A 22,268-nucleotide genomic window follows, 5' to 3' on the forward strand; every position below is an offset into this window, starting at 1 on the left:
AGGTTGGCATCAGGAGCTTGGCTTTGGGGTATTCCCACCAGTCCCTGTGTTTGTACAAACAAGAGTGTATGCTGAGCACTTGCCCTGTTTCCAGAAATCTGGGATTTTGGAACATGCCAGGCAGAGGATGGCCACGTGATGCGCTTCCCTGTTACAGCTCGTTGCTGGGGGATTCAGCGCATCCTGCATGACCCCACTGGGAGCAGACTCTTGAACACAGGCATATGGTTTCCTCTGGCCTTTGTCTTATGCACCCTTGCCCCCTGATGATTGTGCTTTCTGTCATTTTTGCTGTAATAAACCATGGTCATGGGTACAACCATATGATGAGTTCTGAGTCCCCCAAGAGAATGATCGCTGAGGGTGCGTGGTCTTGGGGACCCTTACTTCATGCCTAAGAACCAGGAAACAAAAAAAGACCTCTGTGGCATGATTCACCACACTTAACTCATTAATTTTGCCAATTGTCACTTAAATGAATGGCAAAATATACTATGAATCACAAGCACTAAACATAACTATTTTAGGTACTGAAACAGACCCACGTGCAGCCCCTTAAGCCCTCTGGCTGGCCCAGAGGAGGGGAGAGTCTGCAGGGAAGAGTCTTCCCTGCGTGAGCTCCTTCCCTTGGCTGAGGAGTTGGCCTTTCCTTCATTTCTCGGAAGAGGTAACACTGAGGAACAGCATCTTTATGAGGAGATGTCACCAAGGCTTCAGGTCACCTTGGAACCAGGCATCGTAGAATCCAGAGGGAGAAGTGGGCAGGGTGCAGACATTGACTGGGCTGCGGCCAAAGCCAGCAGTGCGGCCTGAGCCTGGGACGGGCACGAGCCAGTCTGCTCTGGATGGAGCAGGGGAATGTGAGGCGTGGGCGCTGGGAGAGGGAAAGGGAACCACAGCACTGCCGGCTCTGGCCTTTGCTTAAGAAGGAGGGAGGTTCAAAAGGGAGGGGATATGTGTATACCTATGGCAGATTCTTGCTGAGGTGTGACAGAAAACAACAAAATTCTGTAAAGCAATTATCTTTCAATTAAAAAGAGAGAGAGAGAGAAAAGGAAGGGTCCTAGTGCACAGACTGTCATGTCGTGCCCTGGGCTGCCCTGCAGCCAAAGAGATCTGCCACCAGTGGGTGAGAGAATTACCTCCACTCTACACCTGTGTTTCTTCTACTGTAGAGGGATAATGAAGGCAATAGCTCTACTCCTAAATTCAAATAGTGAAGGGCAGTCCCTAAAGAAGGGATTTGATATGATAAACGCAAGAGACAACTCAACAGGCGGACAAATGGAAGTCACAGTAAGGGCAGAGTTCATTACCGTGGAAGAGAGGGATTACAAAATAGAGAGAGACAGAAAACAAAGACCACTGGTCATCCTAGCCAGCTCAACATGGGGTGTGTCAGCATGCTGGTGTATTTCAATGCCATTAAAAATCTACGCCTAGGACGGGTGCAGGGACCCAGGAGGAGACGTGATGGGGAGCTTCCGGGCTGCGGTATTGTTCCACTTCTTGGTCTGGGTGTCGGTTAAACGGGTGTGCTCGCTTGTGAAAACTCACTGAGCTGTTCTCGTCATGTAGGGACTTCTCTGTGCATATGTATTCTACTTCTATTGTCACTTTAATTCTTCTCCCCAACATCTAAATGTACGCAGATATTTAATTTTTTAATTACAGAAATAGAAAAAAATTACCACTTACCATTAGATCATAAGGATTACATATCCTACTTTTTAAAATATATAATGAAATACCTACCTGTAGCTATAAGACATATGCAATTTTACATAATAAGTGAAAGATGAAAAAATCATGAGTGCTTTCCATAACTTCCACATTTTAATGGCTGCAACATTTGGGTACATGTTTCATAACTAATTCTCTTTTACTGACAACTTAACTTGCTGATGAACTTTCAATATTATAAAACACTATGATCAATACCTGGGGGCATGTGGCCTTTACCAAATGCTGAATTATTTCCTCAGCAGATAAGCTTAAAAATAGAATTATTAGGCTAAAGGTGACAAACATTTTTAGGACTATTTTTCATAGACGGTCAAGTTACTTTCCAAAACTATGGTATCATTCTGAAAAGTGTTGAAGCATGGCAGAAAAAGCATGGCCTGGCAGTGAGGGAGGCAAGGGTTTAAATACTGCCAGTTACTAGCTGTGTGTCCACAAGCAGGTTCCTTAACTTCTCTGAGCTTCAGCTTCCTTATCTGGAAAATAGGGACAAAGTCTCCTAATGTATCACGTTATTATGCAGATTCAATAAACCTGTATTAAACACCACCATCAATTCATAAATGTGCCATACCCTGGTCTACACTGGGTATCCACCTAGTAACATTTTGAAGCAAAAATTTAGATCAGGTCTTAATTAGTTCTTTATGTAACAGTCCCACAAATACTTTTCTCAGTCTGCTGGTACCATCCACTCAGTCAGTCTTATTTTTTTGTGAATGTGGTTTTATTTATTATTTATAAGACTGGAAAGTTGTCTCTGTCTTAGAGACTTAAGAACTGATTAATTTTATTTTTTTCTTGATATTGACATACTTTTAGATAATTTTTAAAAATTTTGAGTTCAATTTATTTAGAATTAAATTTGACATTTATAGTAAGGAAAGGACCCAACATATTTTTTTTTCAAATTTCTAGTCAGTTAATTTAAAATATTTTAGTGAATAAAATACTCTGATTTGTGAGATTTCCTTTTTAACAGTCGTATAAAAAAGGTCGGACATAAAATTAAACTGAATATAATATCAGAATCCTTTGCTTTTTGAAAGTTCGCTTTTTGCTGCTTTGCTTGGATGAAAGACCTATATTAGTACCTGTTTTTGCTAATCAAAGAAATCTGAAGGGGATTTTGGCCTTTAGGGAAAAAGGCAAAAAGTAAAAATAGTGTTCTGCGTCTGTTCTGCAGTGAATGTTAGACAGCCAGCACCACCCTGAACAGGGGGAGTTCCTCCCCAGGTACGACTCAGCATCGCAGCATCGGCCACCACAGCTCTGAGCTGTGAGCATCAGTGCTTTACCTTGACTCATTTTGTGCCTCCAATAGCAAGCTGTGTCTTAAGGTAGCTGCTTCTTCACAGTTAGGGTTAGGAAAGTTTTCACAGGAATGCTCCACTGTCAAGAGAGCAGGAGAAATCTGCCTACATCTTAAAAATCATTTATTTTCCCAATAAGGTATTCTAAATATGATCTGTTATTTTAATAAACAGATATTTTCCGCTTACTCTTTTAAGAGTGAGTATGTTGTTCTTTTTGTTCAAGACACAACTGTTTCAGGAAGCTTAGAAATAACCAGCAATAATATAGTTACTCTCATTTATTCAGATATAGGCACAATGTTAAAAGCTTACCTGAAATTCTGCACTGCATCAAGGTGTGAAATTACAGTGGAACTGAAATTAAAATGCAGAAAACTATGATTATGAAAAGCTAGGAAGGCACTATACAAAGCAATCTGAGAACAGTTTAAATAAAAACAACTTTCCTATTTTCAAGGTGGAGTTCAAGGTAGGCAGTTAAGGATAGTAAATTTTAATTATAATTTGATGCTGTGTGCTAATGAAGAAAAACAAAATGGTAAAGACAATGATGTAAAAGCCTTTATCAGGACTTCCCTGGTGGTCCAGTGGTTAAGACTCCTCACTCCCAGTGCAGGGGGCTTGGGTGCAATCCCTGGTCAGGGAACTAGATCCTGCATGCCACAACTAAAGATCCCATGTGCTGCAACAAAAATTAAAGATCCCACATGCTGCACTAAGACCCAGCACAGTCAAATAAATAAATGAATATTAACAACAACAACTTTTATATTAGCCATGGAAGGTATGCACAGCCAACAAAGAGCAAAATCAGGAAAGGTCTCTAAAGCCTTCATTTCGTTGCTAAGAACACATCCACAGTATCTACAGGCTGGAAACTTTGGTCATTTTCAGACATCGAAGCCTACTGACAGAGGATCAATTTCAAAAGGCCCTGCTAGAGGTGCTGCTGAATCATTTACTCTGGAAGCTGAACTTTGCTATTGGTGGTGCCCAAAGCAATCAAATCCCAATTTTAGGGCATTGAACCACACGTACCTAACAACCTCTCTCTTGGTGCTGCTGGGGAAGGTGCCCAAGACACACAGCCCATCCTCTCCACAGCTTCCTTTGGGGTCACCTTACACCCAGTATCCAGTCAGGCCCACAGATCACCTGAACCTCGCCTCTCCCCGCGGCAAGGGCCCTGACACTTCGCCCTCCAGGGCCCCAGCCTTGCTTCCTGCAAAGGGGACCTCTTGGAGCACCTGGGAGCAGCTCTCCTGGGCAGCACAGGCCAGTGAGGGCTCAGAGTGGCTTACGTGATTACAGAAGCTGCCTTCACAGAGAAGCAAAGTGAGAGCTACACACGAAACGCAAATTCTAAGACTTTATGTCCCCTTCTCATCCAGTCCAGACAAGACGGTGACACTGCTATAACCCACGTGTGTGTCCCCCGCTCCCAGAGCTGGAAGAGCCTCCCATCTCCTCAAAGCTAGACGAGTCGTCCCTGCTTCATAGGAATTGAGTTCGTGTTTTGTTCCCTCTATGAACAAAGCTAGTGGAGGTGATGGAATTCCAGTTGAGCTATTTCAAATCCTAAAAGATGATGTTGTGAAAGTGCTGCACTCAGTATGCCAGCAAATTTGGAAAACTCAGCAGTGAATACAGGACTGGAAAGGGTCAGTTTTCATTCCAATTCCAAAGAAAGGCAATGCCAAAGAATGCGCAAACTACCACACAATTGCACTCATCTCACATGCTAGTAAAGTAATGCTCAAAATTCTCCAAGCCAGGCTTCAGCAATACGTGAACTGTGAACTTCCAGATGTTCAAGCTGGTTTTAGAAAAGGCAGAGGAACCAGAGATCAAATTGCCAATATCTGCTGGATCATCGAAAAAGAGAGTTCCAGAAAAACATCTATTTCTGCTTTATTGACTATGCCAAAGCCTTTGACTGTGTGGATCACAATAAACTGTGGAAAATTCTGAAAGAGATGGGAATACCAGACCATCTGACCTGCCTCTTGAGAAACCTGTATGCAGGTCAGGAAGCAACAGTTAGAACTGGACATGGAACAACAGACTGGTTCCAAATAGGAAAAGGAGTATATCAAGGCTGTATATTGTCTGCTTATTTAACTCATATGCAGAGTACATCATGAGAAACGCTGGGCTGGACGAAGCACAAGCTGGAATCAAGATTGCTGGGAGAAATATCAATAATCTCAGATATGCAAATGACACCACCCTTATGGCAGAAAGTGAAGAAGAACTAAAGAGCCTCTTGATGAAAGTGAAAGAGGAGAGTGAAAAAGTTGGCTTAAAGCTCAACATTCAGAAAACAAAAATCATGGCATCTGGTCCCATCACTTCATGGGAAACAGATGGAGAAACAGTGGAAACAGTAGCAGACTTAATTTTGGGGGGCTCCAAAATCACTGCAGATGGTGATTGCAGCCATGAAATTAAAAGACGCTTACTCTTTGGAAGGAAAGTTATGACCAACCTAGATAGCATATTCAAAAGCAGAGACATTACTTTGTCAACAAAGGTCCATCTAGTCAAGGCTATGGTTTTTCCAGTATTCATGTATGGATGTAAGAGTTGGCCTATAAAGAAAGCTGAGTGCAGAAGAATTGATGCTTTTGAACTGTGGTGTTGGAGAAGACTCTTGAGAGTCCCTTGGACTGCAAGGAGATCCAACCAGTCCATCCTAAAGGAGATGAGTCCTGAGTGTTCATTGGAAGGACTGATGTTGAAGCTGAAACTCCAATACTTTGGCCACCTGATGCAAAGAGCTGACTCATTTGAAAAGACCCTGATGCTGGGAAAGATTGAAGGCAGGAGGAGAAGAGGATGACAGAGGATGAGATGGTTGGATGGCATCACCGAGTCAATGGACATGAGTTTGGGTAAACTCCAGGAGTTGGTGATGGTCAGCAAGGTCGGGCGTGCTGCAGTCCAAGGGGTCGCAAAGAGTCACACATGACAGAGCGACTGAACTGAACTGAACATGCCCCCTATCCTAGTTGGGCTCAGTAGTGACAGGGTGGATGGGCTGAGAGGATCCTGCGAGTATGAGGGTGGACTGGATCAAGCAGAGATTCAACCACCAGCCCCACTTCAAGATCTCCTGCTTGATTTCTGGGTTCCCCATAGCTAATGCCCTCCAGATCCAAGTGGAAAAGGTCCATCCCTGTGACTGAATGGCTGATGGGGTAATTGTGATGGACTTAAATAGGAAATGGGGTACGTCAGGGCTGTATATTGTCACCCCGCTTATTTAACTCATATGCAGAGTACATCATGAGAAATGCTGGGCTGGAAGAAGCACAAGCTGGAATCAAGATTGCCAGGAGAAATATCAATAACCTCAGATATGCAGATGATACCAACCTTATGGCAGAAAGTGAAGAGGAACTCAAAAGCCTCTTGATGAAAGTGAAAGAGGAGAGTGAAAAAGTTGGCTTAAAGCTCAACATTCAGAAAACTAAGATCATGGCATCTGGCCCCATCACTTCATGGGAAATAGATGGGGAAACAGTGGAAACAGTGTCAGACTTTATTTTGGGGGGCTCCAAAATCACTGCAGATGGTGACTGCAGCCATGAAATTAAAAGACGCTTACTCCTTGGAAGGAAAGTTACGACCAACTTAGACAGCATATTCAAAAGCAGAGACATTACTTTGCCAACAAAGGTCCATGTAGTCAAGGCTATGGTTTTTCCAGTGGTCATATGTGGATGTGAGAGTTGGACTGTGAAGAAGGCTGAGCACCGAAGAATTGATGCTTTTGAACTGTGGTGTTGGAGAAGACTCTTGAGAGTCCTGTGGACTGCAAGGAGATCCAACCTGTCCATTCTAAAGGAGATCAGTCCTGGGTGTTCTTTGGAAGGAATGATGCTAAAGCTGAAACTCCAGTAGTTTGGCCACCTCATGTGAAGAGTTGACTCACTGGAAAAGACTCTGATGCTGGGAGGGATTAGGGGCAGGAGGAGAAGGGGACGTCAGAGGATGAGATGGCTGGATGGCATCACCGACTCGATGGACGTGAGTCTTGAGTGAACTCCGGGAGTTGGTGATGGACAGGGAGTCCTGGCGTGCTGCAATTCATGGGATCGCAAAGAGTCGGACACAACTGAGGGACTGAACTGAACTGAACTAAAAGGTTAAAAAGTGTATTACTGAATTTCATACTGTTTGGAAAGAGCTTTATAAAGACCACAATTCCAGAAGGCTGAACACACCTTCAGAAGGAAAAAGGACACTTGTTTTGCTTAAAGTAATTTAACTGTTCAGTAAAGTTTCCTTTCACATGCTGAACAGCAGTAAATTCCCTGAATAAATTGAATGCTGAATACTTTGAATTCTCTTTTTGATCTTAATTTGCAGAGAACTTGAACATCTTTCATGTCGCTATTATTTTATTAAGTAAATTGAGGCAGGACACTCATTCTGTCCATTACTGACCACTGCTTTGGTAATATCCCAAACGCACTATGGCGATTTTATCTGGATATTGAAACAAATCAGACCATTTTCTACTTTTGAATTTATGAAAGCAGTGATTCTCAGTGGTAATACCACTCCTAGGGGAGCATTTTGGAGAAGGGAAAGGCTACCCACTCCAGTATTCTTGCCTGGAGAATCCCCATGGACAGAGGAGCTTGGTAGACTTCAGTCCATGTGGTCACAAAGAGTCAGACATGACTGAGCGGCTAAGCACAGCACAGCACAGGGGAGCATTTTGGGAATACTCGCGTCCCTTCTGGTTACCATAATAACTTGGGGAGCCAGGAATGTTAGATGTCCTGCAGAGCACAACGGAGAAATGTCCCATGTAACTTTGAAATATCCTGCTAATCTAAACCCACTGTAAATATAAATAAATGGTTATTTAATGTGTGCTAACATAAAACATTTTCATAAGCAGTTACACAAGAAGTCCAACGTTTAGAAACAGAAGCTTAATGATTTGAGACATTCCCTCCAAATTTCTGAATAAATTACTTACTATGTGCACTTTGCTGTCCAAGGTAGCATCATATTTCCAACTATATATTTAGTTGAAAAGGTTAAAGGCCACAAAGCCAGTTGCAAATGTGCAACTGGTAATTTAGGAGAACCAAAACACAACTTAATCAGTAGGACACATGGAAAGCAGAAGCCTTGATGGATTCATTAACAGAGGCTGTTTTAAACACAGCACCTATCAGCGCCATCCTATATATTTTAATTTTTATATTTTTCATAGCACAGAACAGATTCTGTCCCCAGGGGTCTTCACAAAGCTCCTGTTTCTTTTTCCCCACATCACCAGTGAGAGAGCTTTGAAGGCCGTTTGAGTAAAATGTATGCTTCACTATGTGGAAGGATTCAAGATAAGAGGTGTATTTCTCATGATTTCTCGCTGCCCTAACGTTTCATGTCATAAGCTGGAGAACTGTTCCGACACAGGGTTTATGAATAGGGCCAGGTCCCTCGCGAGGCCATCGTTCTTCAGCTCCTCCACCTCGACAGTCTGTGGCCTGTCTCAGCACACCAGCCCTACCACAAGAGGTCAGAACCAGCCACTTCTTCTCATCTGTGTGTCACGTCCACCTCTAACATTTTGTTTTCTTGATAGTCTTGTATGCAATGGCTTCTGGTTCTACTTTCTTAAATTCAAACTTCCTCATTGTAAATACAAACGGCCTTCTACATCCACAGGTTCTGCATCTCTGGATTCAACCAACCTCAGATCAAAAATCCCTTCTCCAGCGGATCTTCCAGACCCAGGAATTGAACTGGAGTCTCCTTCACTGCAGGCAGATTCTTGACCAACTGAGCTATCAGGGAAGCCTGGTAGCCACTCCAGTATTCTTGGGCTTCCCTTGCGGTTCAGCGGGAGAGACCTGGGTTGGATCCCTGGGTTGGGAAGATCCCCTGGAGAAGGGAGGAGCTACCCACACCAGTATTCTGGCCTGGAGAATTCCATGGACTGTATAGTCCATGGGGCCGCAAAGAGTTGGACACAACTGAGCAACTTTCACTTTCATATCGAAAATATTATGAAGAAAATTTCCAGAAAGTTTCAAAAAAGCAAAATTTAAATTTGCTGCACGCTTACAACTTACAACATAGCACTTGTACTGTATTAGGTATCATAAGCAGTCTAAACAGCTTTGTAGGTTATATGCAAATGTGGTGCCATTTATAGGAGGAACTTGAACATCCTTGAATTTTGGTATTAGGGCAAGGGGTCTGAGAACCAATCCCCTGAGGATATCGTGGGACAACTGTGAGTTCTAGCATGTGACTACTGCATGACGTTAGCTGGGGGTGGTCACCCCATGAAGTCTACAGGTAAATACATATTTTGCTATTAAAAATTATTTCCTTTTTCTTTCCTTTGCATATTACTCTTTGGGCATTTCATCAAGTTGTTGACTTGATGAGGCTGAAAGCTATTTCCTGTTAAGACACTAAATGTCTGTTGGGGTGGAGGGCATTAGTACTGATGAGAAAGAACAAGTGACAGACACAATTCAATAGCAAAACCCAGAAATTTAATTGAAAAACAGGCAGAGGATCTAAATAGACACTTTTCTAAAGCAGACATAGAGATGGCTCATAAGCACATGAAAAGCTGTTCAATACCCCCCTAATTATCAGGGAAATGCACATCAAGCAAAACATCACCTCACACCTATTAGCACAGGTGTAAACAAAAAAAAGGTAAGAAGTGACAAGTGATGTTGACACATGGAGACAAGAGAACTCTTGTGCACTGCTGTGCTGGGCTTAGTCGCTCAGTTGTGTCCGACTCTTTGGGGCCATAAGCTCCTCTGTCCGTGGGATTCTCCAGGCAAGAATACTAGAGTGGTTTGCCATGTCCTCCTCCAAGGGATCTTCCCAACCCAGGGATCGAACCCAGGTCTCCTGCATTGCAGGAGGATTCTTTACCAGCTGAGCCACCAGGGAAGCCTAAGAATACTGGATCAAGTAGCCTATCCCTTCTCCAGGGGATCTTCCTGATCCAGGAATCAAACTGGGGTCACCTGCATTGCAGGCGAATTCTTTACCAGCTAAGCTACCAGGGAATCCCCTGTGCCCTCCTAGTGAGAAGTAAACTGGTGCAGCCACTATGGAAAACATTATGAAGGGTCTCCCCAAAATTAAAAACAGAAGTTAGCAGTTCTTCAGAAACATCTGAAGGGAACACAAACAGCAACTCGGAAAGACATCTGTATCCGCATGTCCATTATAACACTATTTACAATAGCCAAGATGAGAAGGAACCTAAGTATCTGTCAAAGAATGAATGGATAAAGAAGACATGGTATATATGCAAGAGAGTATGATTCAGCCACAAAAAAGAAAGAAATCCTGCCATTTGCGACAACATGGACAGACCTTGGAGGCATTAAGAGAAATAAGCCAGACAGAGAAAGACAAATACCATATGGTCTCATTTACATACAGACTCTAAAAACAAGCCAAAAACCCACCATGAACAGATTGGGCTGCTAGAGGCAGGGGTGAAGGTGGATAAAATGGGTGAAGGTTCTCAAAAGGTACAAAGTTCCGGGCATAAAGTAGGTAAGTCCTGGGGAAATGATATATACCGAGGTCAGTTCAGTTCAGTGGCTCAGTCGTGTCCGACTCTTTGCGACCCCATGGACTGCAGCACGCCAGGCCTCCCTGTCCATCACCAACTCCCAGAGTTTCCTCAAACTCATACACCGTGGTAACTATAGTTAATAATACTGTACTATATATTTGAAAGTTGCTGAGAAGTAACATTTTTTCTTTTTTTGGCTTCACATCACGGCTTGTGGGATCTTAGTTGCCCCACCAGGGATTGAGCCTGGGCCCCAGGAGTGAGAGTACCGAATCCTAACCACTGAACTGCCACGAAATTCTCAAGAGTAACTTAACTACAGTGGCCATCATTTCACACAGTACAGAAATACTAAATCATTACACAGTGCACCTGGAAACTAATACTTCTGTGTCAATGATATATCTCAATTAAGAGGAAAGGTGTGAGGGGGACAAAAGCAGTGTCAGGGTAGGTGATGCCCTGCGGGGGACCCCTGCATGGCGAGCAGGGCTCACGTACCTGTCCGGGCACAGGGAGACGTAGAGCAGCAGCAGCAGGGGCCCGGCCCCTACGACAGTGGCCAGGGAGGACCGCATCCAGGAGCTGAGCTGGCAGAAGTTGCAGTATTGCACCACGGCGGTCAGCACGGCCGAGCCCGTGAACACGGTGGACTGAAATGAGGGGAGGGCTCGTGAGGACCCCAATGCGCCCACCAGCCTCCCCTCCATGTGGGAACCCCGAGAGCAGATGACACACTCGCTTACCTGTCCTTCTGTGAAACAGAACACCCTCAGTTCAGGGACAGATCATAAACCATGGGATTAATTAAGTTCCCACAGTTTTCTCGCTTACAGGTGTGTGGGAACCACACACATCACCTTGGCGGGGAGGAAAGGTAGGCTGCCCCCGTGAAGCCACCCTGTCATCAGTTCCCGCCCCAAAACCCATCCTCCAGGCACCCTGCTGCATGTCAGCGGAAATGAAACTGGGGTGAGTAACTATCGAATGCAGCCAGCCCGCCAGCACTTTGTGCTACACTTGCCGGCACCAGAAATACAGTCTTGCTACAGCAGCGTGAATTCACTCTTTATGGGTGTAACTTGGAAGCGGCTTCCATGATCAGCAGCAGCCAGCTGAGGTGCCAGTGGAAGGCTGGTGCCAGTTCTACAGACTAAGGTTATTATTTTTACTTTTCTTTTAAAATAAAGTACAGTTGACAGACAACAGCGTATTACCCTATATCATTTGGATATGTGGGACAGATGCTTCCTCATAAAACATGTAAGGAAATAACTGACTTGGGATTTAGCGACACTCAGCCAGTGGGAGAGGACCCAGCTCCACGGGGGACTCTCCCCAGGCAGGCTGCAGTCTGACCACCCGGCCTGCTCCTCTGTCCTAGGCAAGTCTTTTAAAAAGACAAGTTCAAAGGACTGATAGGGTGTGGGCCTCTGTGTTTAAGTTCTTGTCCCAAGCCAGGAGACTTATTAAAAAAAAAAAAAAAGTGATCCGTAAGCCCAGAGGAACCTGGACACAAAATCACTGCGACTCTACTTACGTGTATGTTTGTCTCAAATTCAGAGGTGATGTGTGAATACACCGACAGGGCAGGGAGGGACACCAGGATGGCCCCGATGAAATGGCGCGGGAGCCAGCCGGCTATCCACTCCAGCAGGCGCTTGGTGCACGTCATCACGTCCTCCAGGAAGAACACCATCCTGGGGAGCAGGGAGAAAAGAAAATCAGCATTTGGGTCTTTTTGGTGCCCCCCAGCTGAGAGCAGGCCCTGGGTCCCCAGCAGTTTGGCGAGGAGCTTGGAGCCAAGACGTGGAAGGAGGCAGGCCCCAGAGCAGGGCTTGCTGTGGGCAAGGCAGTGAAACCCTTTGGCAAAGAGCTGAAGGGGCCTCAGGGGAGGCTGGAGGTGAGCGTGGAGAGGAGGGATCATGCACTGGAAGCTTCAGGGCCAGACCCGAAGCTATAGTTTCCTGTCCTGGGATGCTGGGGAGGTGCAGGGGGGACAGACAGGTGGGAAACAATGCCCCTGGGAGGCTCACAGCCTAATGGTGGGCAGACGAAGGTCTGAGATGGTGGTGTGGTCAGTGTGACAAAGCGACACACACGGGGTACTAGGGAATCACAGCAAAAGGGAAAAATGATGACAAAGCCGGAGTCCGAGAGAGAGGCCAGCTCCAAGCGTCAGGTGGACCCTCGTGGGGACAGGCCTCACTCCACGCTCACACAGTTCTTGAGGAGGAAATGCTCCTTGTCTCGGGGCACAGGTCAGGGCCAGTCTCCCTGTTTCTCTCTGACCCCCAGTGTGGGGCCGTCCTGCTGAGAGCAGCAGGGCTGGAGGAAGGGGTGGGTCTGGGGCATCGATGGCATAGATAGAATCACTGTGAGCTCCTGGGGCTGGGGCTGCCCTGAAGGCAGGCTGGGTGGGTCCTGAGGGCCCTGCCTCCTAGAGGGGCCCTGATGTCTCTCAGACACTCTGTTCATTTTTAAACAGAGTGTCTTTTTATTATTGAGCTAACATTCTAGACCCTTGTTGTGGACACAGTTACAAATACTCTTCTGTTCTGTATGTCCTCTTTCACTTGGGGGTGAAAAGTGATGATGGTGTTCTTTGAAACATGAAAGTTTTAGATTCTAATGAAGTCCAGGTTAGCTACGTTTTCTTTGGCTGCTTGTGTTTCTGTGTCATCTCGAAGAAACCGCTGCCTGACCCGAGTCCATGGACTTGGGCCTGCGCTTCCTCTGGGGGTTTAGGGCTTCACTCTTGCATTCAGGAGACGCCCCTCCCAGGGGCACCCTGCACACCTCCTCTTCTCTCTCTCTCTGCTTTGCTTTCTTGCCCCTTATCTTCCCACTTTCTAAGTGTCTGGTTTGGGAGCTCAAGGGACTTAACTGGTGGCGTCGAGGCTGCAGAGGACACTGACCTGCAGGTAAGGAGGGAGACCCCCTGTGCTGAGGGGTTCGCGAGGGAGGAGTCTATGAAGCAGGGCTGGGCCAGGGAAGAGAAGAGGACCGTCCAGAAATGCACTCACGGAGCCGGCTGGCAGCTACGCCAGCAGAGGGAGCTGAAGGCTAACAGCTGTGGAGCCGCCCGCAGGTGGGCCTTTACCTGACAGAGACCACGAGGGACAGGATCTCCAGCAGCAGGGCCGCTCCGAAGACTGCCACAGCGGCCGGCGGGGGCGGCGTGGAGGCGGCCCCGTACTTCAGGAAGCAGGTGATGGAGAGAATCAGAAACACTGTTGCCGACAGAAGCACATCCAGGAGGGAGCTGAAGGTGGCACTGGCAAAAGTCTTCACGGGAGAATTCTTTATAACCTGTTTGGGAGGTGGCGGTGGGGGAACGTTAACAGACACTGCTGGACGCACCTACCTGGAGGAAGGCGATCCAGGCGGAAAACAGTGGATGTCTGCTGAGCACTTGCCTCCTATGGACCAGGCGCAGGGTGAGAAATGCTTCACACAGCCATCTCCCTACTACTACCCCCTGCCCAACAGTGAGGAAACTGAGGCACAGAGAAGTGCAGAAATTTGTCCAAGGGCACAGAGCAGCTGAGTACAAACCAGTAAATTCTCACAGGAGTGCGGCACACTGAGCCCGAAGTATGCTGCTGACAGGAAAGTCCCGTGCTAGAAGCCAGGTCCCAGACTCGGGGCTTCCTGACAGAAGCAGAAGGCGGGGCTAGAGCAGCAGCAGGTCAGCAGCAACAGTGACGGCAAGAGTCTGCTCTGGGCCTGGGTCTGCACAGGGTGCAGGGGGGATGGACAGGTGGGAAACAGTGTCCCTGGGGGGCTCACAGCCTCATGGTGGGCAGACGAGGGTCTGAGATGTTGGTGTGGTCAGTGTGACAAAGCGACATGCACGGGGTACTAGGGAATCACAGCAAAGGGGAGAAATGATAACAAAGCCAGAGTCCGAGAGAGAGGCCAGCTCCAAGCGTCAGGTGGACCCTTGCAGGGACCGGCCTCACTCCATGCTCACACAGTTCTTGAGGAGGAAATGCTCCTCGTCTCAGGGCACAGGTCAGAGGCCAAGGTGAGGGGCCACCCGAGGTCACACAGGCAAGGAGGAGCCCAGCCAGGGCTGTGGTGCCTTGACCACATCACCCATTGTCCCTGGGCCTCATTTCTTTATCTGGGAACAAGGATGAACTCTGGACCAACACCTTATGGGCAATGGTGAAGCTTCACTGGGAAAACACTGAGTGCAGTGGGGGCCTAAGCAGGGACAGACCAGAACCTTCCGCTGCTCCTGCAACTCTCCCCTCCTCGCCACCCTGCCCCAAGTTCCGGGGGCAGCACCCCACCTGCACCCTAGACTACAGGCTCATCCACTCTCATCACCTTCTATGGCTCGGCCACGTGACCTTTACACAACACAGTCTGATGGTGCCACCCCCTGTTCTGGATTCTTCCCAGCTCCCCCTGGCCTTTGGCATAACGTCCACCATGCAGGAAGCTGCCCACCTGCCACCTCCACCCCATCTACCAGATGGAGGCGCCCCCAGATCCCTGGAGGTACCCAGGCTCCATCTCATCTCCAAGGTTTGCAGCTGCTGGCCCCTCTCTGCAACGTTTCTTCACTGGGTTAGTTGCCAGCCCTCCCAGTAACATGGGCTCCCTCTAGGCCCTCAACCTGGGGTCAGTGTGCTCTGAGGGCTTTTCAGGACCCAGGGGTCTGGGTTCTGACTTCTGCCAGGTTACTGCTTCCCTGAGAGCATCTGTCATCTCTCTGCCTCAGCCCCAGGAGCAGGATGCTCAGGGAGCATCTGGTGATGAGAGGGCTGGGTAGCCCGTGCCTGCTGCTAGGGAGGCTCTACACTCAGTACTGCGGTTGGGGGGTATTCCACTCTAGCGGAGGGATCTCAGCCTCTCAACCTTCCCTGACCTTGGCTTTCTTTTGGCAAAACGGGGATCATCGTAAACCTGCTTGAAAGGCTGCTGTATGGACTAAATGAGATGATGTTCTGCTCTCCAGGCATCAATCAACTGACTCGAAAGTCCACACGAGAAGCCCTGCCTGGGGTGTTCACAGGTATTCAGGTCCCAAGAGGCTCATGAAACCCAACCCCACAGGCATGGCCCACCCTGTCTGGTTCACCAGGACTTTTGAGCCTGGTCGGGCCCTGGATGCAGCAGACACTAAGGGGTGATCCTCTGGATGAACAAATCAAAGTCGAAGGAGAAATCCTTTTGGCTCTGGGCTGGGAGGGTATGTGTTTTTGACCTTGTAACACTAAGCCAGGTTAGGTCTGGGAAAACTGCAGGGGGTTGGCTGCTTGTAACTCAAACCAGGCTCTAGGCTACTGCTTCTGTCCACTGCTCCTATCAAGCCCAACCAAGCGCTTGCAGGTTTGAGGACTGGACACCATATAGAATAGAGAATAAGAGATGGGCTTCTGCCTCCCCAAGCTGAGAGTCCAGGGAGGGAGGCATATGATTTAACAGTCCCACAAGAAGAGGTTTCAAAATGGGATTCCAGCTGTGAAGACATGGTGTAACGGAGGGGAAATCCAGTCTGCAGTCAGGGACTGTTTCTTGGAGGAAGTGAGGTTTGGGCTCAGAGTTATAGGACAGCAGGAATTAAGGCAGGGAAGGGCAATGGAGGGGAGCTCAGCCCTGAAGCATCTGGGAAAGCCCAGCGAGGTGGCAGGCCTCTGACTTGTGTCCCACCTCAGTGGGAAGAAAGCCAACAGGGAACAGGGAGAGAAGTCCTGCTGGAGAACAGAACAGGTGGGGCTGGAGCCCCCTTGCCATACTAGGTCTCCAGGGGCTGGAACACGGCCGGGGAGCCTGGGCACCCACCAGCTGAAGGGAAAGGAGACCAAGAGGTGACAAACTGAGCTGCTGTAGACAGATTTAGGGTTTTCTCCCTTGTGGTGACATTCACATACAGATGAAATTCAGGGCTTACATACATTTCAGGGCTTACATACAGACTGTGGGAGATCAAAATGAGCCTTCAATTTCCCGTTGCTCAGGAAAACGAAAAAAAGGCTGCCCAAGCACAAGACTAAGAACTACTGAGTAAAACTGGCATGTCTTCAGTAAAACTATGAGGAAACACACACCTCTTCTTGATAGCTGGTCCTGTAGGCCCGCTCGAGCTCCGGATCCAGGAAGTTCAAGCTGAACTGGTTAATGGGCGGCTTAAAAAAGTAGTCTTTCATCAGGCTAGAAGAGATGATAAACGCAGTCAATCAACACGCAGCACAGCTGCCACACTCATTCTCTCAGAGGGTCACCGTTAGCTACGGAGATGCCATTTGTGGAGCGTGTCACAAAGGCTGCACCTGAAAGTCATTGCACAATAGACACTGTTCGACCACCCCTTTAGAACTCTCTGGAAAGTCCTGCATGCTTCTATACAGAATCCCATTTCAGGCTGCACCTCCATGAAAGAATGCCCATTCACCATAAATATAACACACAGCAGTAGAACTGTGCTTTTGAAAACATCTTCTGGCATGCAGAATTAGAAGGAGGTGGCAGCTTTTTTTGTTCCATGAAACGCTCCCCTCTGAAGGACCAGCAGGTCCCTGCATGGATCGTGCTTATGTGGATTCGGAGGCTTCCTCGCACACATAATTCAGAACCGGCTGTCCTGTCACTCAGAGCACTGACAGTAATTACCACCGTCACCGCTAACAGGTTGTTATCACAAAATTGTGTTTACAGTCAGTGTAATTTTGGAGCTGTTGTCACATATGCAGATTGCGTGTGAAACCTGAAAAATGATAATGCTCGATGATTTTAATAGCAGAGAAATCAAGCCTGCTTTACATGGCTCTCTCATTCTTTTACGGATGGCTAGCAAATAGTCATATCCTTTTTATCCTGCAGAAAATTACTATAAATCTAAGGGGATGTTAATATAATTTTAAAACGAAAATATAGCTGTGGGCTGTCTCTCTGCTTCACACAGTAACTACCAGAATGATTAAAACAGATAAAATACATGAAGTGCCTATCAGGCGCCCAACACACAGCAAGGGCCACTGCACTTCCTCCTTTCCATGCTCAGACGACTCCTGGTGGTACGTGTGAGATTCCTTACTGGCTCTCAGGTTCAGAAGAGAAAAAAATGCCACCCCCAAGTGTTGACTGCCACCCCATCTTCCCTTTCACTTGGTGAGTGTAGACAGAGGGAAAAGCAACAAAGCAGCTACAAGGAGGAAACATAATGGTTATATTTCTGCAGTCAAGAGGCAAAGTGAAAGTGGCTCAGTCGTGTCTGACTCTTTGCAACCCCATGGACTATACAGTCCATGAAATTTTCTAGGCCAGAATACTGGAGTAGGTAGCCTTTCCCTTCTCCAGGGGATCTTCCCAACCCAGGAACCAGACCCCAGTCTCCTGCCCCTGGTGGCTCAGCTGGTAAAGAATCTGCCTGCACTGCGAGAGACTTGGGTTCAATCCCTGGGTTGGGAAGATCCCCTGGAGAAGGGAACGGCTACACTCCAGTATTCTGGCCTGGAGAATTCCATGGACTGTACAGTCCATGGGGTTGCAAAGAGTCAAGAGGCAGGATCCACACTGTAAGCTGTGCTGCTCGTTTGAAATGAATACTGGGCCGTCCCACTTCTGGGAACAGGGATGAGCTCGTGTTGGATCAATCCTTTCTCAGATAGCAACCACACACCCTGAAGTGTTAGTCACCCAGTCGTGTCCAACTCTTGACAACCCTATGGACGCTAGCCCACCAGGCTCCTCTGTCTAAGGGATTTCCCAGGCAAGAATTCGGGAGTGGGTTGCCATTTCCTTCTCCAGGGGATCTTCCTGACCCAGGAATTGAACCTGAGTCCTCCTGCATTACAGGCAGATTCTTAACCATCTGAGTCACAAGGTAAACCCTGAACAAAATATAAAAACAACTGAGAGCACTGGCGATCAGCCGGAGGCAGTGAGAAAATGGAGCTACACTTGGAAGAAGTTCAATTTGTGGGGTTTTTTCCATCTGCAGAGAGCCATTAGTCAGCACCATGTGTAGGACGGCTACAACTCAGATAGGAAAGCTCCCATCTCACTGACTTGGAAAACCAGGAGAGAGAGTTCAGCATGCCCACAGATGGAAAATGAGGTTGGACATCCCAGAGGGAGAGGACCAGAGAAGGGAGAGCCCTACATTCTGCACACAGGCTCTGCTCCCATCCCTGGCAGACCCCTGAAATGCACATGTGTGCAGCCAACTCCAAGCAGCCTAATAAAAGCAAAAAGAACAGCTGCTGCCCACCTCAGGGGAGACAGAGTTTAGCATTTGAGTTCAGATCACTTATCTGGCTGCTGAAACAAACAAAAAGTTGATACTCTTCAAAGGAAAGTATCAGAATGGAGAGTTTTGTCTACAATGCGCACAACATAATCCAAAATTACTAGACAAGCAAGGAATCAGGAAAACATGGTCCCTCCTCAACAAAAAGCAATCAAGAGAGGCCAACCTGAGGTTACCAGGAGGCTGGAATTGGAGGCTGTTGTTTATAATGTATATATATATGTAACATGTGAAAACCATAACATAAGGGATGAGAGGAGAGGTAATGTACCTACACTGATATAAGATTTCTACATTTAAAGTGAAATGATATAATATTAACGATAGGAAGACTACAAAAATATAAGACTGCCTAGAGCAACCACTAAAAGAAACATAATGCAAAGAGGTATGGCTAAAAACAAAATATATTAAAATTTAATAAAAAGGCAGATATTGTCAGGGTGATTTAAAACACAAGACCCACAGGAGATGTATTTCAAATATAAAGACGCAGGTTTTAATTTTTTTTAATGGAAAATGATATAGCATGCAAACAGTAGCTAGAGTGACTGTTAATATCAGATAAAGCAGTCTTCAAGACAGAGTATTACTAGGCACAAAGATGGACACTTCAAAATGATAAAAAGGATTAATTACCAGGAATATATAACACTCACAAGTGTGTATGTACCTAAAAAAGAGCTTCAAAATACTTGAAACAAAGAGACAGAGACACAGACAATTCTGTGAGATAGATACAGACAATTCCATAACCATAGCTGGAGATTATTTATATCTCAATAATTGATAGAAAATCTTAACAGTTATCTCCATAATGGGTAGAAAAACAGCCCAAATTTTCAGTAGAGAGACACATGATCTGATCACTGCTGCCAATCACCTGAATCTAATTGAGGTTTGTGGATTGCAACATCCTGAGAATGCAGAGTTTTCATTCTTTTTAAGTGTGTATCGTACGTTGACCAAAACAGACCACATGCAGAAATCACAGAACAAGTTCTAATGAATGTAAAAGGAATGAAGTCACATAGTGAGTGTATGCCTTTGATTACAAAGACAATCAATCGAACATTAATAACTAACGTATCTAAGGGCCATTTTTCACTAAAAGGAGCCAAGGCTCTTTGGAGAAATAGCTGATGCTTGTGCTGGGGCAGGGAAAATATAAAATGAGTTGTTGTGCTGGAAAGTAAGAAATGGCTCAAAACAAATGAAAGAGCTATGTCAAAAGGATGCAAGAGCCAGCCTGAACAGGGGCTTCCTGTGGTCAGATTCAGGACGACTAGGGCATCACACTCATTAGGACAGTGATCAATGATGCCCTGTTAAGTAAACCAGGACTCCATGCGGGTTTACATGGATTTCTGTGTCCATACATGAAGAGACTACGTGGTAAGTGGGGAGAGGCTGCTCACTGCAGAATGCCAAGTGTTACGTGGTGAATGCGCCGTCAGTGCTGCAGCAGGACAGTCGCCACGCTGCCCAGCACAGTAAGGACTATTACAGGCAAGAGTCATCAGTGGAGATGAGTCAAGTGAAGTGCGATGAGGAATGGGATCTCTACATGATCCCATGGGTAGCTGACTAGTCACAGGGAGAAAACAAGCACGGACTGCAGAAGCTGGCAACACTCGCCCAGATGATCAATTTCACTGCCCAACAAAGGTCATCACAAGGGCGCCTTGGGCCTCTGGGGCCGGAGAAGGCAAGTCTCCTCCATTGGGTGCGGACACACTCACAGCCCAGACAGAATCCTGAGGGATTCAACACAAATCCAACTTCAGGAAGATTTTATATAAGAGCCTGGCCTGCATGCTTCAAAAACATCAGTGTCTTAGAAGATGAAGGATGGCTGAGGAACTGCCTCCAGATTTGAAGATGGAAGAGGCCTGACAACCACGTAACACAGCATGTGACCCTGGACCAGGTCCTGGACCAGAGGAGAGGACATGCTGTCAGGGACACAGGGGGCCACCTGACAAAACCGGAACAGGAACTGCAGCCTGTAACTATGATCATATACAAGAATGCCCCTGTTCTCAGGAAATACAGTTTTAAGGGGTAGAGAGCACAATGTGTCCAATGTATTACAAATGGTTTAGGAAAAAAAAAACACCACACATAACTTTTACAGGGAGAGAAAAGAGGATGAAGCAAGCACAGTAAAATGTTAAACGTTGGTAAACTGGATACAAAGGGAGAAAAGGGAATCCTCTGTATTATTCACTGTGTTAGTTTCAAATTATTGACACACTGACACTGGAGGGCAAACACACTGGGGGGCAAGGGGACTCAGAAAAGCAGCAGCGGGGGCGGGGGTGGGGGTGGGGGTGGCGCGGTGCATCTACCTATAAATCTTGGCTCCCTCTTACCTGTCTTCCTTGATAACATCGACAAAGTGGGCGTCTGTTTTCTCCCGAATGTTCTTGAACCTCAGCGGAAGGAGAGCCGACTGATCCAGGCTCACGCCTGCCCACCTGCCCTTCTCCTGTAAGATCTCGCACAGAGAGGTCTGACTGTTGGTGAGCTTCTCCTCTGGAGGAGGGCTCAGAAGTCCATTTTGCGTTTTGGAGCTGGGTCCTCCGGAGGCCTACATCAGGACAAGTGGGGTGAATGCAGAGGCTGGCGCGTGGGCCGCAGTAGTGCCGTCCCCCCGATGCAGCCACACCAGAGGCCCCTGGACTGTGCTCCACATGCCGCAACCTGCACCTCCGGGTCTCTGCTCTAACTTGAACAACCATCTGCTTCTCCCCACTCCCCCTGCTCCTCCAGGCAACCAGGATGGTGATGGGGACAGACTCCTCTCTCACCCTGAGGAGGCCCCTCTTCTCTTCCACATCCACCTTCCACCAGCTGCTGAGTCCAGCTTCCAGCCCCACAGAGCCTCCCAAACTCCCCTCAGCCACACATCCTCAGGCCTCACTGCCATCAGGGAGTCCCATCAGGTCAGCATCCATCCTGCTCTTTATCCGTCTGTCCAAAACCCAGAGGACTAGAAGGTGTGCAGTGATGTCACCCAGGAGGAGTTACCCTCAGAACTGAGAAGCTGACCCGACAGGACATCCCCTCTAGTGGGCACACTGAAAGAGGCGCTGGCAAGGGACCAGGGTTGAGAGCCGGTACCTTGGCGCTGTTCTTGGGCTCCTCCTGACAGCCGTTCTGGACCGCTCCGCCTTCTGCACCAGCTTCTGGCTTGGGAGTGAACGTGATTCCACATGATGGGCAGGTCTACAAGAAGAGCACAGAGCGTAGAGCTCACTCGGGCAACACAGCTCACTACGTGACTCAGATGAGTCGGCTGCTGTTGCAATCTGTCACACAAGAAGGGCACAACCCAGTGGAAAGTTTACCAAAC

At 47.3% G+C, this 22,268-nt stretch overlaps 1 protein-coding gene across 1 annotated transcript in view; it reads right to left on the minus strand.

Moving 5' to 3' along the window:
- ADCY9 (adenylate cyclase 9) overlaps positions 1-22,268 on the minus strand; it is a 104,800-nt gene that overhangs the window by 6,066 nt on the left and 76,466 nt on the right. Inside the window, exons 4-10 of the mRNA XM_069570663.1 lie at positions 22,037-22,141; positions 21,286-21,503; positions 16,710-16,812; positions 13,748-13,956; positions 12,185-12,344; positions 11,146-11,297; positions 3,372-3,413 (exon numbers count right to left, since the gene is read on the minus strand). Coding sequence (XP_069426764.1) covers positions 3,372-3,413; positions 11,146-11,297; positions 12,185-12,344; positions 13,748-13,956; positions 16,710-16,812; positions 21,286-21,503; positions 22,037-22,141 — 989 coding nt within the window. The remainder of the gene's footprint in view (positions 1-3,371; positions 3,414-11,145; positions 11,298-12,184; positions 12,345-13,747; positions 13,957-16,709; positions 16,813-21,285; positions 21,504-22,036; positions 22,142-22,268) is intronic.

The sequence above is a fragment of the Ovis canadensis genome, chromosome 24, assembly GCF_042477335.2.
Source record: "Ovis canadensis isolate MfBH-ARS-UI-01 breed Bighorn chromosome 24, ARS-UI_OviCan_v2, whole genome shotgun sequence".
In the NCBI taxonomy this organism is placed as follows: Eukaryota; Metazoa; Chordata; class Mammalia; order Artiodactyla; family Bovidae; genus Ovis; species Ovis canadensis.